Source organism: Malaya genurostris, chromosome 3 (genome assembly GCF_030247185.1).
Source record: "Malaya genurostris strain Urasoe2022 chromosome 3, Malgen_1.1, whole genome shotgun sequence".
NCBI classification, from domain to species: Eukaryota; Metazoa; Arthropoda; class Insecta; order Diptera; family Culicidae; genus Malaya; species Malaya genurostris.
In genome coordinates this window covers 90096948-90118069 of record NC_080572.1, presented here as the reverse complement: position 1 = coordinate 90118069, position 21122 = coordinate 90096948, and the positions used below count along the sequence as shown (strand labels likewise).

Here is a 21122-nt window from a genome sequence, read left to right as displayed (position 1 = left end):
TGAATATCAGATGTCTGTCAAAGGTGAGTCCTAGATAGATAACTTCATCGGACCATTGAATGACCTCATCACCGAATCGTATTCTGCATTCGTCTGATGGAACAAGTTTTGGAGATCTTGAATGTGGAAACAAGATGACCTGAGTTTTTGCTGCATTGATCACAATTTTCCAGCTTGTAAAATATTCCGTTAAAGCGTCCAGACCTGTCTGTAGTTTATTTTTCAGAGCATTAATGACACGACCTTTGTAAAGAATGGCAGTATCATCAGCAAATTGTGACAGAACACCACCACCTGGAAGAGGTGGGATGTCTGATGCGAAAATGTTGTATATAATGGGACCTAGGATACTTCCCTGGGGTACACCAGCAGGAATAGTAAATCTTTCTGAAAGTGCATTATTCAGAGAAACCTGGAATGCTCTATCTGCAAGATAATTTTTGATAATTTTAATAAGATACATGGGAAAATTATACCGATGCAGTTTGAACACCAGTCCATCGTGCCACACATTATCGAATGCCTTTTCAATATCCAATATTGCCATGGAAGTCGTTTTGGACACTGATTTGTTTTGCGGGATGACGTTGTTAACCCTTGTGAGCTGGTGGATGGTGGATCTTCCTTTCCGGAACCCAAACTGTTCTTCCAGAAATATATCCTGTTCATCTGCAAAAGCAAGAATTCGCCTTTGTATTGACTTTTCAAACAGCTTGGATAGGGCAGAGAGTAAGCTGATGGGCCGATAGCTCTTGGAAAAGGAAGGATCTTTCCCCGGTTTCAAAACTGGGATAACTTTAGCTAACTTCCACATTGAAGGGAAGTAACCAAGCTCCCAGCACCTGTTAAAAAGTTTAGCTAAGAAGACAAATGAGCGAATACTCAAATGTTTCAGCTCAATGTTGAATGTGTTGTCGAAACCGGGGGCCTTCATATTTTTGGATTTTTTCACAAAAGCCATCAGCTCATTCGCAGTGACTCTACTTTCCTCAGGAACTAAGCTGTCTGATTGGTCAACCTCAGCTACGCTATCAGCAACGGCTCTTTCATATGGACTAACAATGTTGAGTCGTAAATTGTGAGAACACACAAACTGCTGGCCTAGCGCATTTGCCTTCTCTACTGGTGTGATTAAAGGTATTCCTTCAGCTGCGTCCTGGGGTGACATCAGAGGAGGAATAGGCTTCGGTTTTTTCTTAAGCACCTTCGTTAAGGACCAGAAGGGCTTTGAATGTGGGAGAATTACTCGAAGCTTTTGCTGGAAGTTCCTGTTGCGAAGCTCAGATATCCGTTCCTGGATTATCCTAGTTAAGTTGTTATAAGTAGTCTTCCTATCTAGGATGCCAGTTCGTTGATACTGCCTCCGGTAGATATTCCGAAGTCGGATGAGTTTCTTGGTGACACTGTCGATTTGAAGAGAGGAACTCGGCATATGTTGTACTGGAACCGTCCTATCACGAGCGACTGTGATTGAATGCTGGAAGGAAGATAGGGCCGCATCGATTTCCATCGGGGAATCTAGTGGAACATTGATATTAATAAGTTGGTCGGCGATTTGTTGAAATTGGACCCAATCGGTGCGATAATAGTTCCTCCGTGGTTGAATAGGCACTGTTTCTGGTGAAGATCCCAACGTCAATATTACTGGAAAGTGGTCAGAAGAGAGCTCGTAGAAGACAACCGGAGAGCTGTCTATGGCGATGTTGCTGATGAATATATCCAAAATGGAATGAACTCCCGATCTGGAAAGTCGCGTTGGTTGATCCGGAGCGAAGATGTTGTATTGTCCAGCTTCGTAATCTTCGGCAAGTACGAATCCGTTTCGATTCTGTCTTCTGTTTCCCCACAGCTCATGCCGTGCGTTCAGGTCCCCAGCAATGATGAATTTTTTCTGTCGTCGAGTGAGCATAGCCAGATCTCGCTTCAATGATGCACACGTACCATCTCGAAGATTGGTTTGTTTGGGGCAGTACGCTGCAATGATGATGATGGGTCCCATCGTCGTTGTAATCTCAATTCCGATGGCTTCTATGAGTTGCAATTTAAAGGCTGACAGAAGCCTGTGCTGAATGGATCGTTTAATGGCAATGGCAACTCCCCCTCCTCTGGTAGTTGCCCTGTCGAGCCTGTGAATCCTGTAATTGGAAATAAAAATAGAAATTTCAGGTTTAAGATGAGTTTCAGTTAAAATAGCAATATCGGCATTCTTCTCTTGAAGAAAGTCGGACAATCCAGCAGTTTTGCTCCTGAGTGAGCAAGCATTCCAATTTACTATAACCAACTCATTATATTGCATATTCGATGATGAATTTGCATAAGGCGTTGATTTGCTCTGACCGCGTTCTGCAGTTTCGTAGTTTTGTTGTCATTGTTTCAAAAATGACGATCAGTTGTTCAGCAGAGAATAAATCACCAGAGTCATCCTTTGCTTGTGGTTGATTATTGCCCCATCCAGGAGGGATTCTTGAGGAAGATTCTTTTTGAGATCCAGCGGCTGAAGTCTTTGGATTGCTGCGAGGAAGTGGCGGCAAACTCGGAATATCCCTCTTCGGTGGGAGCCGTGGGAAATTAACTTCATCCTTCTGTGGAACATTCTTGCGCGTTGATTGTTTGCGGGACGCCTGTTGTCGAATTTTTGTGAACTCAGCACGTTTGGGACACGATTTGCTAGTAGATGGATGGTCGCCATCACAGTTCACACATTTTACAGCGATGTCATCTAGTAGGCAATCATTGGTATTGTGTGGTTCGGCACATTTCCCGCACCGACTTTTCATGTGGCAATTCCTCGCTCCATGGCCGTAGTTCAAGCAGTTCGTGCACTGTGTGACATCCCAATGTACCGGTTTATACTTTTGCCATTCGATGATTATGTGAAATAACGATTTAATCGTTTTCAGTTGACTCATGGTGATGGAGCCCTTCTCCAGATGAATTAGGTACAGTTGATCTCTAAACTTTTTGTCCGTATTATGGCGCTTCATTTTAAATACCATCAAAGGCTTTAGTCCAGTCTCCGACAGTGCCTGCTTTAGTTCGGCTCCCATCATGTCGGGTAGTCCTCGAAGTACAACCTTCATAGGTTTGTTGGCGGCAATATCGTGTGTGAAGTATTCCGCTTTTGTCTGCTTCAGATAGCATTCCACTCCTTTGTAGTGGTTCAAAGCCGGAACAGTTATTTTGTAGCCTTCAGTACATAAACGGATTGTTGCCTGTAGTCCTTTGCTGATCAGTGTGTTGAAATCCGAGCGTAGAGTTGGTGGGAAGCCCTTCAGGTAGAAAGGCGGCATTTTTTCTTTCTTCTGCAGTTCCTCTTCGACATCTACTGGCAGATCAGCATATTGGTTTTTACTCAGCAAACGGTCGTTTACCTGTACATCACTTGGCACTTAGCATCCTTTGGATCCTTCTCGGATCTATGGCGGTTTTTACCCATAGCTTGGGTAGGTAGACAACTGCGAAAAAAATAAAACAAAATCGAAATTAGTCGTAGTAGGTTATTCGTCTATCCACATCGAGTGTTAGATGACGAATGAAACGTTAGCTATAATTTCGCTTCTATTTGTAGATTCGCGTGCTTCCAACAGCTTTGCTTTTGCTTCGATTGACCAATCAGAGCGCTGCTTTCCCTTTGATATATCGCTTACTCCTTCAAAACCGTCGACTATGGCAGGGAAATCCGGTATGGCGGAGATTTTTTGCAGCCAAAATAGGACACTGCTAGCTATTAATCAAAATTTCAATGATATAAAATTAAAAATACATGGCTATGAACATTTAAATCAATACGTAGAAATATTTCCAATCAAATGGTGACATAATATTAATGGTGACAAAATTGACTGAGCTGTAATTGTTCAAAGCCTGACCACATTTCTACGTGTATTTTTCTTGAGTTTCTAGTTTGCACTGCTATATAGAAAACAAAAATGTGTTCCACATTAAAAGATTAAATCAAATCATCCTGACGTGGTCTACAATAAAATTCTTCTTACCGAGAAGGAAAAGCTTGTCGAGCAAGAAGATGTTGAAGCAACAAAAAAATTGTCGTCGCTGAAATCTGTTTAACTTCTTTCAAAATCACAAAATTGTTAGCAATTTTATTTTCACTGTTACATTTTCCGTACATCAGAGAGTTTATATTAACTAAAGACAGAGAAAATTATGAAGAATTAAAATGCAATCGTTTTAATGAGGTTTCTAAAAGTGACGTGCTGTAAGCGGACTTATTTATTGTGTTTATGTATGTATGTATGTATGTATGTATGTATGTGTGAAGCCACCATCAGTTCAAGACATCACCAGTGTATGTGGGTAGACTCACAGTAGATCCAGCCATATAATAAAGAATTTCACTGTACCAGCTTGTCAGAAGGGTGCGTCTTACTCATTTCAGACCTTCAGGGAGAAACACAAAGTTTCCCCACATGACTCAGGTTGGCAATCCACTCCATCATCCAGTCATTCAGTTGTAAGATACCCTGATGCACTCCCTGTTCCTGTCCATTGTCGATATAATTGAGTGTAATACATAATATAATATAAAATAATATAATAAAATATAATATAAAATAATAAAATACAATATAATACAACATAGAATAATAAAATATAATAAAATGTAATAAATTATAATATAAGACGATAACATATTAATTATTATGCGATGATACAATATATAACAGTTAATATCAAAGTAAGTTATGCTCTTCTTTCGTCACAGTAGTGCAGGAAAAATAATATTTCTCGTTCAATAGTAATAATAATAATAATTATTATTATTAATATTATTATTACTATATATAATATAATGTAATATAATTCAATTTCGTATATAATATATAATTTAAAAACAACAGAATTACATGTTGCAATATACTATGATAAATATTGCATTTCAGGATGGGTTTAAACTTATAAGCCATTTCGCACCCTCTCATTATGCTACTAACGCAGAAGGCGATAGCACCCAGTCGATGCCGTTCTATTCATCAAATGTCATCATAGATACACGGGGCGGCATGATATAGGAACTTGTGAGGACTTAGTTATCTCACCATTTGACGACCACTGTAAGCGGATTACAGTGGTAATCTGTATTGTGTTATTATTATTTTTTGTGTGTAGGTAGTAACTAAAAAAGCCAGGAAGACATATTTCCTTGGTCTCTGTTTAGTAAGGAAGTGGAATTATGTTTGAAAGTTTCTAAACTTTTAGCTGTATCTAATTTCCATGGGTTAGAAATTTGTCTTAAGATTCATTAGTAGTGAATTCGTGGTTTTCGGAAAAGGCATGTTCTGCTACTTTTGACTTGAAATGGTGGGATAATCCTCTTTCCAAACCCTTAGATGCTTTCCCTAGTTCTGTTATGTGTTCCTTGAAACGGGTACCTAATGTTCTCTTTGTTTGTCAAATGTATAATTTATCACAATGAGAACATGAAATTTTATATATCCCAGATTTTTTAAATTTATCAGTAGGATCTTTTGTAGGTCCTAGCAAAGTTTTCAATTAGTAGTTGGTACTACTGAATACTAAATCCAAGCCAAAGGGTTTTAATTTTGATTTAAGTGGATATGCCATGTTTGTGTTGAAGTCCACCGATATTCTTTTCAAATTTTCTGATAGGGGGGTCAAGGTTGTGAGTGATAGTTTTTTCAACAATCTCACTTTTTTATCAAGGATTGTTTGGATTGAGCGCTCCGGATATCCATTGAGCGTTCCAATTTCGAAAATAAAATTCTTCTCGTTTATTACCGCATCATCACTGAGAGGTAAGAGGGGCTGGGGTCCACTAGGAGATTGATAGTACCTATTAGCTCTTTCCGGACAGTACCAGCCTAGATGCCGTGTGGAATCCGCCGGAAAAAAATGAACCAAGAATAGATCCACTGGGTTCCTGCTTCCATGTCGTAAAAGGCGACAATTGCTGGAGTTTCTTTTTCCTTTCAGTTAACACATATTTTCAATGTTTCACTTCTGATTACTCTATTTTACTAAATTATCTCTTCATTCAACCTATCAATTTCCGTCTAGCTTCGGAGAAAAGTTTTATTTGGAATGTTTTCTTCTTCCACATTATTGATTGTCTTTCAGGATTATAAATTAAATGATAAAAATTAACTATTGCGCAAATCCGTTGATATTACAAAATTAATACCAGAGATAACATATATCGGTATATTTAATACATAGTATAAAACACTTGATATTAATATTTCAAACAATAAATTAACATTTCTCTCGGTAGCCGGCTGCCCAGATCAACCAATATAACCAATTAATAATTTATAAAATTTAAAAAAATCGCGTGAAATCTGTTGACCTTATTTGGTGATTTAAAATGATTTTATAACAACTGTTTAGAATGTGTCAATGCAATGAATCAACTATTTTGTCTAAATCCTATTCACTCGTTTATTTTGTATCACGTCATTTCATTTATAAAAAATAGGGAAGTTTTTTATTCTTTACGCGATAGTATTGCAAAATTTTTCATGGAAATTTTCACTTTACAGACATACACTGTCTAAAATCGCTTTACTGCTCGCTTGTTCATACAACTCTCGAATATTGCTCGGCAGTTTGGAACCCACGCTACCTGAACGGTGCTCATAGAATTGAGGGAATACAGCGCAGATTTAATATTAATGTGCGACCCAGAGCTCTCCGCAACAGTACTTTTCTTCGACTTCCTATACGACGTACCAACTATGGCGCAAACGGTTCTATTATTGGTTTACAGAGATCGTTCAACCATGTTTCATCTGGGTAATTTTCTGAATATTATTAGGAATTATCATTTGGACCAAAGTGTGTCTGTTGATTGTAAATAAATTAATAAATTCCAGGCATAAGAATGCTCGAAACCACCTTATGACCTATTGACAATTTTAAGCAGTATTATGCCGTTTTCGCTTGATACCAAACCTAACCCAGTTTCCACCCTAACTGCTGTCAAACCGTTTGTTTGAAGGTAGTTTCGAACCTAGTTTTAACGTTGTTGAACTGAAAATCGAGTCTGTTTCGAACCTGGTTTTTATATCAGGTTTGCTCAAACCCCCATTGCTAAGTGCGAAATCAACACAGTTTCGTGAAAAGTGATTGTTTGATGAAACTACCCTGGGTCAGTTTCAGTGTTCTCAAGCGAAAACTACATTAGTCCTTTCAATTTTTTTGAATCTGTACTCGTGTATAGAAAACAAATATGTATTTCCACATACAAAATACACATACTCAACACAATTGATTCTCAGAATAATAGAATTTTGTATCAAAGAAGGACACTTTCATACGAAAACCCAGTATCAGTCCAAAATGTGTATTCGTGGAATGGCCAATGAAATATCTCGTCTGAAAGCACTTCTGTCGCGCTGGTGCTGCTCATGCAGACCGAATCATTTTCCGTTTTATTTATCATCTGCCGCCAAATGAAACTTCATCCATTCGTAAATTGGTGTGAATAGGTTTACACACAATCTGCCTGTTGCCGTGTTTCAATGTCTGATTTTGACAAACGATCACACCGTAAGAGAATCTAGTCTAACGCTTGCTTTTTTGTTCTGTTTGTTTTTCTTCCCCACGCAGGCAATGGAAAAAAGCAGAAGAACAACAAAGATAAGGAATCGACCCCGCCGGCCACGGTGAATGGAAAGACGAAGGAAGCGCTAGTCAACGGTCACGGTGCAAATGAGAACGGCTTGAACGGTCACGTTTCTGAGTCGGAACAGAGCAGCAAGGACGGTGCATCAACTGGTGGGAAGAAAAAAAGCGACTCTGATGTGATGGAAATTATTCAGGATACTGGTTTCACGGTGCAAATACTCTCGCCAGGTGTGGAATCATTATCGATTCAGGTATCCAGCATGGAATTGGTGCAGGAAATCCATCAGCTGCTGATGGACCGAGAAGATACTTGCCACCGCACTTGCTTTTCGCTGCAGCTGGATGGAGTAACGCTGGATAATTTTGCCGAGCTGAAGAACATTGAGGGACTGAAGGATGGCTCCGTTATTAAGGTTGTGGAAGAACCGTACACGATGCGCGAGGCAAGAATTCACGTACGTCACGTGCGAGATTTGCTGAAATCGATGGACCCCGCTGATGCTTACAATGGAGTGGATTGTAGTTCCTTGACATTCCTGCATACCCTAACGCAAGGCGATATTTTGGAGAAGAAAAAAGGTCGCTCGGACAGTGTGGATTGTACTCCACCGGAGCATATAATGCCGGGGGCGAAGGAGAGACCGTTACTCCCTTTGCAACCCGGAGTTGGTAGAAAGGGACCACAACCGCTGAAGGTACTAACCACGTCCGCTTGGAATCCTCCACCTGGTCCCAGAAAACTGCACGGAGATTTGATGTATCTCTACGTAGTAACAATGGAAGATAAGCGGCTGCACATTTCAGCATGTCCCCGTGGTTTCTTCATTAACCAATCTACGGATGACACGTTTGATCCTCGCCCTAGCAATCCCAGCTATTTGTGCCATTCGTTGATCGATATGCTTTCGCAGATATCTCCCACATTTAGACGATGTTTCGCACAGATGCAGAAAAAGAGAACTCAACGACATCCGTTCGAGAGGGTGGCGACTCCATATCAGATCTACACCTGGTCAGCTCCAGCTCTGGAACACACGATCGATGCCATCCGGGCCGAGGATACATTTTCTTCCAAGTTGGGTTATGAGGAACATATTCCTGGTCAAACGCGAGACTGGAATGAGGAATTGCAGACGACGCGGGAGTTGCCCAGGGAAACACTTCCGGAGCGGTTATTACGTGAGCGTGCCATATTTAAGGTTCACAGTGACTTTGTCACAGCGGCTACTCGTGGGGCGATGGCCGTCATAGACGGAAATGTGATGGCAATTAATCCGGGAGAGGACGCAAAGATGCAGATGTTTATCTGGAATAATATTTTCTTTTCGCTCGGTTTTGATGTTCGGGATCACTACAAAGAGCTAGGAGGAGATGCTGCGGCATTTGTGGCACCAAGAAACGATCTGCACGGAGTTCGAGTTTACTCGGCAGTTGATGTGGAAGGTTTGTACACGCTGGGAACGGTGGTTATTGACTATCGAGGCTATCGTGTAACTGCCCAGTCGATTATTCCTGGTATTCTGGAGCGAGAGCAGGAACAATCCGTCGTTTATGGATCGATAGACTTTGGAAAGACTGTTTTATCACATGAAAAGTATCTGGAACTACTAAACAATGCAGGCAAGCATCTCAAAATACTGCCACACAGTGTCTTAAACGATAAAGACGAAGAAATCAAACTCTGTTCCTCGGTTGAATGCAAGGGTATTATCGGGAATGACGGTCGACATTATATTCTGGATCTGTTGCGTACTTTTCCACCGGATGTGAATTTCCTGAAATTAGACGAAGAGCTAAGTAAGGATAGCAAGGCTCTCGGATTTCCAATCGAACATAAACATAAGCTGAGCTGTTTACGGCAAGAACTGTTGGATGCTTTCGTTGAAAGTCGCTATTTGATGTTCATCAAACATGCCGCCTTCCAGCTACAACAGTTGAATTCCGCGAAGCGTCAGCAAAAGCAAGACGTAAAAGAAGACGAAATCAAAGATGATACTAAAGCTATCGAACATATCGCAGCTAAAGAAGAAACCAAAAATACAGAAGAATCTAATAATAATAATAACTCGAAGGAAGAGTCTTCGAAGAAGGTAGAATCTGTTGAGCATACGAGCGAAAAACACAGCGGTTTGCCAAAGGTGGAAACGGAAGAAGCGAAAAAATTAATGGAAACGCTGCTGTCTAGCGATGAGAAAAACGAAAGCAAAGAAGTAGTCAAACGAGCGTGTGAAGCAGTTGGATCACTCAAGGAGTACGAATTCGATATCCGCTACAATCCGGATGTGTACTCGCCGGGTATAAAACATGTGGATAATCCGGATGCCGCCAATTCGTTGAAAAAGCAAAAGCAGCTTGTGAAAGATGCTGCCGAGTTCCTCATAAAGCACCAAATCCCAAGCTTTGTCCATGACTGTCTGGATCACACGGCTGCTCCTATGGACGGCACAACGCTGACGGAAACACTGCATAGTCGCGGCATCAACATCCGTTATCTGGGCAAGGTTGCCAACTTGTTGGCAAAGATCAAGCAGCTCGAATATCTCCATACGATTGCAGTCTCGGAACTGATTATCCGTGCTGCCAAACACATCTTTACCACTTATATGCAGAACACCGAAATGATGAGCATGGCTTCGGCCATTAGCCATTTCTTGAACTGCTTCCTAACTTCGACCACAGCAGTGTTTCATGCCTCCGAATCCGATTCGGTGTCCAAATTCGGTTCCAATAGTAAACAGCAACGTCGACAAAATAAGCGATCCACTGGGAGCAAGGGTGGCAAATCATCGTTTCAGTGCATACAAGACAATAACGAATGGCAGTTGTTGACTCCAAAATCGCTATGGACTCAAATTGAGCAGGAACTCAAATTCTACTGGGACTATGATCTACTGCCGGCAAATTCCCACGATTCTGTCGATCCAGTAGTAACCCACTATCGGTTGCAAAAGATCAGTCTGTTGCGAGCATTTTGTCTGAAGACTGGCATTCAAATCCTTCTCCGTGAGTACAATTTCGAGATGAAGAACAAACCGACCTTTGGGGAAAACGATATCGTCAATGTTTTCCCGGTCGTGAAACACATTAACCCTCGAGCGTCGGATGCTTATAATTTCTATACCACCGGTCAAACAAAGATTCAGCAAGGTTATTTCAAAGACGGATATGATCTTATTAGTGAGGCACTAAACTTGCTCAACAATGTTTATGGAGCAATGCACCCGGAGAACGCACAGTGCCTAAGGATGTTAGCCCGACTCAGTTACATCATGGGTGATCCGCAGGAAGCACTAGCTATTCAGCAGCGAGCGGTGCTGATGAGTGAACGAGTCAATGGCATTGACCATCCATACACGATCGCTGAATATGTGAGTATTAAGTCGAATTGGAGCAAAACAATTACCCCTTGATCTTTGAACTTTCTGATTCATACATGCAGAAATGGGTTGCATATATAATATTCAAACAAATATTTATTTACTTTTCTCTTATCTGTAGGCTCCACTCGCGTTGTATTGTTTCGCCAACAGTCAGATCAGCACTGCCCTCAAATTACTGTACCGTGCCAGATATCTTGCCACGATTGTGTGTGGTGAAAATCACCCCGACATCGCCATGTTAGATGTAAGTGAATACAGGTGACGGATATTCTGTGAATGTTACTGAATTATCGAACGTTTTCTAGAGCAACATTAGTTTGATTCTTCATGCTGTCGGTGAGTATGAACTGTCGTTGCGTTTTCTGGAGCACGCTTTAGCGCTGAACATCAAATACTATGGCGAAAAGTCGCTCAAAGTAGCCGTTAGTTATCACTTGGTAGCACGAACTCAAAGCTGTATGGGTGATTTCCGGTCGGCCTTGAACAACGAAAAGGAGACATACGCAATCTACAAACAACAGGTATGAAAGGGAACGGAATTGTTTTGCGAACAATCTAATACCAATTTGTTTCAGTTGGGAGAGACGCACGAAAAGACCCAGGAATCATCGGAATGTCTGCGTCATCTAACCCAGCAAGCAGTTGTACTGCAGAAAAAAATGAACGACATCTACTCCAATGGCAAGCTTACAAGCGGGCTTCCGCCTATTCATATTCAACCTCCATCGATGGGTTCTGTACTGGACATGCTGAATGCAATCAACGGTATTATTTTCGTACAAATTAGGTGAGTACGGTTGTTATTGGCATTGTTGAGGTTCGAAAAGCGATAAACGTTTCTATTCTTCATTCATGATTTTTTTATCAGGCTCTAACAGGGTCGATTTTTTGTCGTGTATACGACTTACTTTACTATGTGGTGCCTTTTCAAAATTTACCCTCTGAGAGTGATAAGTTTTTGATCGTGAATATCTCTTGTTGTATCTAACGAATCATCAAAATTTTTGCTACATGCCATCGGAAATATGAATACAATTTTATGATAAAATATTCAGTTGTGTGACATAATCTCAAATAAATCAAAATTAAACTTTTCTGAAATGTTTGGTATAAACGAGTATCGAAGAGGATAATTCATAAGGCGCGTTTGCCTTTCTCGTATTTTTAAAGCTTATAGCTCAGTGATCTGTGAAAGGATTTATATAATCTAACTACCAATAGAATCGAAATTTTTCAACTTAAACGTGTATAGCAAAAGCATTGAAGTATTTCAATAGTACACTATTGAAAAACCTGTCTCGTTTGACCCATGTCAACACTAGCCAATCAGAACGCGTTCTGAGGAAGAGAACAAAATATCTGTTGCTGTACAACAAATCGTTCGAGAAAATGTTCCGGACAGTGTTTAATATCGTAGTGAGTTCCTTCTGAAAGGCAGGAATGAATCCCGCACAGCATCCGGATAGTTTCTTTCAATGAAATGCAAATCCGAAAAGAAATAATCGAAATTAAAATTCTATATGCTGCTATTTTTATAGCCGTTAGGACCGCCCATTAGTGAAAAAGTTACAAACTGGAAATCTGGTAAAAACAAACCTCTCAACAAAAATTGTATCAGTTTGGATTCTATCGCCACTGCGAGCAGATGTATTTTGTGTCGTTTGCAAAGCTAGTTTCGCCTCCGACAAGAGCGATTACGTCTTAGCTGCCAGTCATTATAGTGAAAAAGCAACGGTGGAAAGCATTACACAAAATCAGCCGATCTAATGGCTCTAAAAGTTTTCTAAAGAACTATTGAGATATGTTGTTCGCAAATCGAAGAAAAATATCCTCAGTTTAGTACAAATATAGTACAGTTTGGTTAGATTTGTGCACTTTTCGTTGTGTGAAATTCACAGTAATCGAGATCAAGTGAAGCCTTCTTTGTTTTTGCGAAAAATGTGGAGAAGGGGAATGCTTACATAAATCATACAATTGATCAACTAATTGATATTCGGAAGTGTTAAGGAACATGTCAGTTGTTTTCGTATTCACGACATCCAGTTATGTCTCTGATATTACCCACCCGCCTTTTTTATAATGAAAAGTATTATTCCGACTCATTACGTGGCCGATTGTAAAATTTAATTTAAAAAATTGCTTTTTTTGGATCCTTTTCGTTGCGGGGAAGACATTCTCATTGCTATCCAGCGAATTAAGAGCAGATGATGGTTTTGTTAATGTTTCATTGTTGCTGATTACTGTTTCATGTATATTGTATTTTTTTTGGGCCGGTGTAGAGGAAGAATCGTTGTCCTTGAGGTGTACATAAATTTTTGTCAATGGTTGTAGGTGATAAGTTATTAACATGGAATTCATGTGTCATGATCGAAAGTTACATAGGAAGGTAACTTTAAGTCTTCTTTAAGCACATGCGTAACACACGTACTCCATTGAGTATACCAAGGAAAAATTTATCTGCTTTACTGTTTCGATAGAGAGAATCACTTCGTATTACATCATGGTTCTTCAAAGGAAACATTGGTGGCTGTAGGAAAATCATGCACACGGACATCCTCCGTTCTCCAAGCACACCGATATTTTGAACATTGATATTTTCATGCCTCAAGTAATTCATGCTATTGTCCTGGGCAAATTCAATTGCTTTTCACTCCTTATTGAACTGAGTATAGGTTACGTTATTACTCGTAATTGATCGATAAGAGCTAATTAAGCTCCATTTACAACCGCTAATTTCTTGTGGCATCTTAAGACAGGCAAAGAACTAAATTTTTTTTCATGTGGAAAACATCTTTGCTACTATATAGGGGTGCAAATTCGAAATTCAAGGTTAAATACAAGTAGAAATGTGGTCAGATTTTGAACGTTTACAGCTTAGTCAGTTTAGTTTTAATTAGTAATATTATTTCACAAATTGATTGGAAATATTTCTACGCATTGATTTCAATGTTCATAGCAATGTATTTTCAAATATACATCATTGAATTGTTGATTAATAGCTAGCACTGTCGTATTTTGTCTGCTAAAATTCTCCAGCATACCGGATTTCCCAAACGTAGACGATGGTTTTACATTCCTTTCGTGGTATTTGGCCTTTCTGTTTCAACAGACTTCGCAGCCGATTCTTAGCGTACAGAATCATTGCATGGCTAGTACTATGGATCCTACTGACACTAAGAATTCCTTCAATCTAAGCAGACTCTCCTCGTGCAATTGCGGATTCGAAAGTGTGACGATTGATTGAACTGTTTGATTAAAAATGTCGATCATTACAAAATTTTGGTTGTCTTGTTCCACATCAATGGCTCGAACAATCCCATGGAGCTGATCCTTGTAGTAGTGTTTTTGCAAATATTCGCTTGTCACCATAACTGCAGAGCCTCCATGGTCAAGTGATGATCCTAAAACCTTGATCAGGCATGGTTTATTGATTCTGTTCACACTGGATATTTTCATACAACTTATATCTGTTTCTACACTATATTCGCGCAGTTTTAAACGGTACAATTTTTCTAAAGTGGTCGAGCTTTTGGTCTCGGCTTGATCGATAAACTTCAATATATATTTTTATTCATTAGACGACAGTTTTTCCTAATGTGCCCTTTGCGTTTACAATAATTACATATTGCAATACTATGTGGATTCCACGAATCACGCCTATCATTTATATCTTTTCATTCCCAACTTGATGCCTTTCTCATATATATATAATACTGTGGTATTCTTTTCAAAATGTTTCTCTTCGATTCTAGAAAAAAACAAGGGATTGTTTGTACATTAACTCGTATAACGTACAGAATGAAACAGTGCTTTGCTCGCATAGGTCATCCTTAAGATATAAAAAGGGTTCACTATTATATGTACTTCCAGCACCGGAACCCGAGAACCGGTATAATCGAAGTCGGTTCGTACGGCCACCAACTAACATGACGTACAAACTCTACTATATTTTATTCAACTTTTAAAAAGATTATATGATTTTGCCACCGTACAGTCGGTTTTCACAGTGATTGCATAACCTTTCATTTGAAAAAGGCAAAAATACTTCAGTTCCGGAACCGGAAGTCGGATCTGGATAAAATGTTCTGGAAATTTTTAGAAAACTATAACCTTTCATTTGAATCTTAGTTTGTGAAAATCGGTTGAGCCGTTTCAGAGAAAATTGAGTGCCCACTTTTCTCTGATTTTCACATATTACCATGTAACTCCGGAACCGGATGTCGGATCCAAATGAAATTCCATAGCAGGGACCATAAGACCTTTTATTTGAATCTTAGTTTGTGAAAATCGGTTCTGCCATCTCGGAAAAAAGTGAGTGCATATTTTTTCCATTTTTTATGTATATCATCCTATATCTCTGGAGCCGGAAGTCAGACCGGGATGAAATTCAATAGCAGGCTATGGGACCATGAGACCTTTCATTTGAATGTTAGTTTGTGAAAATCGGTAAAGTCATCTCCGAGAAAAATGAGTGCATATTTTTGTTACATACATACACACACGCACGGACACACACACATACATTTGCTCAGTTCGTTGAGCTGAGTCGAAAGGTACATTCAACCCTCCAGGCTTCGGTTAAAAAGTCGGTTTTCACAGTGATTACATAGCCTTTCTATATGAACGGCTGAAAGCAAAAATCGGATAAGTGCAACTTAGTTTGGAAAACCCGTTTAAGTATTTTTGAATGCAAAAACCAGATAAAAACATTGAGAGCAAAAACCGGACATGAATTTTGTAATGCAAGAATCGTTTAAAAGCATCTTTTTTGCAAGAACCGTGTGAGCATCGCCTTCTTTTTCTACTGAAATCGACTCACGGCCACTGATAAACGACTGTTTTCTTCAGAGTATCGTTACCGAAAAACTCTTCTAGCGTTTGTAATGTCGTCGCACCATTAAAACCGTCTTTAACGCAAAATTTAATGCAAATTCCATTCCATTTTGAAAATTGTAAAACGTAACTTTTACAAATGTCCAGGTATCAAACTGAATATTTGATAGAATATCAATGACAGATGTGACAACCAGCGTTGCCAAGTTGCCAGATTTTTCTCGCTGAGCCAGACACTCTAACTAACCAGATCTTTTGCCAGATTTTACAAATTTTCCCCGATTTCATCAGATCTTCACGCTTTTGGCCTCTATACGATAGATGAGACCAGTGCGGTAAAATTTCATTTTCAATCGAATAATATAAGATGAAAACGAAATTTATGGCCGCTGACCGTCAGCATATCCCTACTAATTCATTTGACTTTTGCTGCCATTTTCAAGTGAAGCTCCCGGAATTCATCGTCAGTTGAATAATCGTTGATAGTCATTTGAAGTTTTGCTTGCTCAGTTTCAAGTGCGGAGTAGTGTAGCTCCTTCATTGCCTTCGCTCTTGGTAGTAAGCAAATTCGAACGAATAGAATTATAAATGGAGTAAAGTATTAAAAATGAAAACTGAAGGAGGAAACAATTAATTTATGTGTATTCTGTGATTGATATTTCAGCAATCTGGTTTGTCTTTCATCTATTATCTTGAACCAATTGGAATGTTTACATGAACCTCATTTGAAGGCCGCTCTCACACTATTGAAAGAGATATTTTGTTACTTCAAGAGATCAACTGACGGTGGTTAAACTGAGCCTCGATTGAAGAGAAACGATTGATGACTGAATGCTGCCCGTTCGGGCCGTCAGCAAACATTGTGTGTGTCAGAGAGTGAAGTTTACTGCATTCGAGAGATCGTCAATGTGTTCCACATTCAGTTTCAATTAAATTGAATGAAGTTTTACAGCACTGGATGAGACCATTTTTTGCTCATTGAAAATGAATCCCGGTAAAAATTTCCTTATGTATAGTAACACCCAGACAAATTTTTGAGTCAGGGACAGATTTTTGGAAAAATGACCTGGCAACGCTGGTGGCAACCTAAACAAAAATCACAGGATTGTGTACGAAACACGACCGATCATAATGACATTAAATATGCAATTTTAAAACTTTCTCATAAACAGATTTAAATTTGAAAAATGGGGAAATAATTATGAAACATTATCTAGAATTCTAAAGCTAATTTTAGAAAATTGAAACCTTCAGTTACGAACATATCATCGTTATAATTGCGTTCAAGAAGTATTTATAATAATGTTCTTTGTTTTTTCTTGCGAACTTCTGCTTCCGTTCGTAAGTAGTGATTTCGGTTCACGACGCTCGGTGATTTGTTTGTTTGAATATGTTTTATGCATATTATTGGGTAACGTTGAATAATGCTCGTACATGAAGTACAGATTGGTGTTTCCGACAAGCCCAATTTCCAAAGCAGAGGCAAATCTACAGATTTCTGCCTTCTCTGCGGATCTACTTCTAAAAATTTATGTATTTGGATTTATTTCTTTAGAAAACTGCAGAAAATTGAAATTGAAAACTATTCAAATTAAATTATTAAAGAAATTAAAGTATTTTCCCAGTATATTTCAGTTCAATCGAATCTTTTGTGCGAACGTTCATGCGATGCAGAAAGAAGCGATACTTTTTCTCACACGACGTAAACCCTCCCTATACAAAACGAAGCAGATTTGCTACTTTATGAATGTCTAGGCGCAGACCAACGCAACGATCGGAACCGTCGGCCATGCACGAAAAATCAATATGATGACATCATTCACCCTGCTGTGATTGGTCAATGAAAACATAGGTCGATTCTAACCAATTTTTCAATAGTATGCTATTGAAATACTGAAACGACGTTTAGCTGCATGCTGCACATCGTGTCCACTTAAATATAAGCCGATTTTACACTATATCGTTTGAATAGAATCCCTCGACGAACTCGGTTCACCGCCAGTTTCAGTTCAATTATTATTTCTAGCCAAACAACAAGTGCCTGATCGCTACATACGTTGTAACTATGACAATGTTCGTTCATGTATTACAATATGTATTAGTTACAATATGAACAAAATTGCGGAATTTTGCCCTTGGTTTCTAATATGCGAAAGGCATAAATCAATGCAAGTAACGACATATTTTGTGCGGACTGTTTCATATGTTTTCTTCCTTGTATTGTAGTCATAGTATTTTCAGACACTTTCCGAAGATTATCGACGCTTGTTAACCAAGGGTCAATAAAATTACGCTATTACTGAGTGTACTGGTTCACGGTTACTGATTCAACATTTTTCGATCAAAATATATAAAACCACAAGGGGTTGTTCGAACTTTTGATGTGGAACAAGTTTGTTACGCGTCTTTTTTGCGAGGATTTCCGAAACTACGCTATTTTATATGCGGATTCCCGAAATTACGTGGTGCGTATTTCACGCGTAACAAAAGACTTCAGTGTATTAAGAACCAACATCGAACACTCGAGCCCGTACTCTGTTTACCTTGATTCGTGTTTGTCTTGTATCCGGCGAAATTACCGAAATTACATTAATAGCCCAAACATATGCAATTATACCTACATGCATACTAGCGTAACGGATTTAAATATTCAAGCTTCTTTTCGCCAAGCTTGTAGTCAAGTTTTGCATGCAGTTATTTTTATAGCGTTCAGTTCTCTACCTATACTACCATTCTGCGATTTCGATAATAAATCGAGTTCATCTTATTTAAATTAGAAATTAATCTTAAGCACTTTAAATTTTTCCTGAGATTCTTGCAAATCGACATAATAAAGCATTTCATCAAGCTTGCATGACAAAAGATCAAAGCAAACCAGTTCAAGCTTCAAAACGTTTTATGGCACTTTTTGTCTTGCTGTCTAGCAACAACCTACCTCTAGCATGCTACACGGAGGACTGAAACGTTAGCTATAATTTCGCTTATATTTATAGATTCGTGTGATACCAACTGTTTCGGTTTTGCATCGATTGACCAATCAGAGCGATGCTTTCTCATTGATATATCGCTTACTCCTTCACAACCGTCGTCTATGGCAGGAAAATCCGGTATGCTGGAGATTTTTAGCAAACAAAATATGACACTGATAGCTATTAATCAAAATTTCAATCATACATAATTGAAAATACTTGGCTTGATACATTTAAATCGAAACTTGAAAATATTTCCAATCAAATGGTGAAATAATATTAATAATTGATGCAAAATTGGCTGAGCTGTAAGTGTTTAAAACCTGACCACATTTCGACGTGTATTTTTCCTTGAGTTTCTAATTTGCACCCCTATATAGAAAACAAAGATGTGGTCCACATCAAAATCGTTTCATTTGTCTAGGTTTATTTATATCTTGAGATTTTTCGTATCTAAAATCGAACTTTTAAGTAACTTTGAAATCATCATAATTGACTTCCAGTCAAAAATTTTACAGTTTAAAAACTTGTGGAAAGAATAGAATCAATTATCATGAAAGAATCTAATCGTCAATTTTTAGCTTCCGAAAACATTCTAAGCGCTTAAACTAGAGTACGTTTGTAATTTGTCACTTGAATAAGTTTTCAGTTTAGTGCATCTAGCATCATTTTTACTATGGGAATTGTATTAAGAGTTGTTTCATTTTAAATGTAATTGTACTCGGTCGTGTCTTGTCTACAACTCTTTAGTTTTATCTATGACTATGACTTTCACATGTGATGCCAAATACTACAAAACAAAATAGAAATGAAGTGATTTTAAACATCAAAACATTTTTTTTCTCCTTGCAGTTCCAAAGAAATTGCCAACTTGAAGAACGAAATTGAGAAACGCCAAAAGGGCGGTAGCCCATCGGAGCCACCAGTCGTGCAAGCCAACAAGGAGGAGGTGGATCGTATGCTGACTGAAACAATGGCCAAGACTGCTGCTGGAATTCCGTTCGAGGAGCACGAAAAGAACGATGCGCCCGTCGTTCCCGAAACTGACAGCCGGCAAGATAATAAACACACCGAACAGCAGCCGGTAGAGAGCTGAAACCAAATCATGCATCACCAATATCGACAGTGAATAATTTCATTCGCTGGTCGAATCACTACTAAAACAATATTGCTAAACTACAACAAAAATCATCAATCGAGGAAAGTTTCTTCTTTAGTTGCTAGAATTTGTTTGTTACATAACTAGTTGTTTTGCTCTGGTAGGCAGAGTTGATAGAAATTAAGAGTAGTCAGCCAAACGGAAGGCAGTTTTTTTTTCGCAGCCGGATTAAAACTTTCCTCTTAGGTTACAGTTATTTCTACTATCCCAACAAGCGGTGCACTTTACTAATTAGTGACCAGTAGCTTATTACGCACAGAATTTGAAATCACACAATTTTACATACCCTTTCTGATTTTCTAAAGAAAAGGTAAGTAATAGAGTATGGTGAGAGCTACACTGTAGCAGCAAAGGCTGAAAACCAAACTTACTAAGTCCAGTGCAATGAAAATTAACATCTTTATGAAAGAATAAAAAAAACTATTAACTTGTCATTGAATCTGCTAGACCCGATACAACCTGGCTAGTCATCGTTTCAAACTTCTATTCCCTAAAAATCTAATAGTTCTACAACGGCCCTGGTCATAAACACCACGCGCTTTTTTATGTAGGGAGACGAACATACAGACGGTACGTATTGAATATCGTATTGAATGAAATAAAGAAAAACAATCACTCTTTATGTTGGATTAATTTTTCGATTGCACGCCGTTCGTATTCTTGCTAACACGGGAGCCAAAATAAACGGCAGTCACAGTCGGTCGAAAACGTCAATCCGTCGTAATGCAGAATAAGTCTAAATTACTAACAGCAATCAGAAAACCAACAGCTAGATAGTCACGGCACAATGCCACCACGACACCACAATAAACATAAAACAAATACGTAGTGTTTAGCTAGCGATGTGTAGCAGTTGAAACTTAATATGTACTACCGAATTTTTTATAGGCTTTCAAATTGAATTAAGAAACATGAGAAATAAAAAAAAATGAAGCCAAAACTTTAACACTTGTTTCTTTGTTCCATTATTTTCCAAAATTCCGTCAAGCGAAAGTCACAACTACACTTTCAATCACAAAAAGCTTTACGTGGCATTGGCTTACATTTTTGTTACTTAATTTTTTTTTGCTATTGGACATCGTTGTCACCCTTTTTCTAGGGGGAGATGAGTTTCCATTTCCATCCAACGAGGATCGGGGGTCACTTTGTCCGCGGCTTATCTCATCATCCATTGCT

At 38.8% G+C, this 21122-nt stretch overlaps 1 protein-coding gene across 2 annotated transcripts in view; it reads left to right on the top strand.

Moving 5' to 3' along the window:
- Positions 1 to 20892, top strand: part of LOC131434766 (clustered mitochondria protein homolog) — a 30633-nt gene extending 9741 nt beyond the window's left edge. For both annotated transcript variants that reach the window (XM_058601856.1, XM_058601855.1), the window contains 5 exons: positions 7588 to 10973; positions 11104 to 11229; positions 11291 to 11506; positions 11561 to 11772; positions 19640 to 20892. In XM_058601856.1, coding sequence (XP_058457839.1) covers positions 7588 to 10973; positions 11104 to 11229; positions 11291 to 11506; positions 11561 to 11772; positions 19640 to 19883 — 4184 coding nt within the window. In that variant the 3' untranslated portion in view covers positions 19884 to 20892. The remainder of the gene's footprint in view (positions 1 to 7587; positions 10974 to 11103; positions 11230 to 11290; positions 11507 to 11560; positions 11773 to 19639) is intronic.
- Positions 20893 to 21122: the final 230 nt, after the last annotated feature.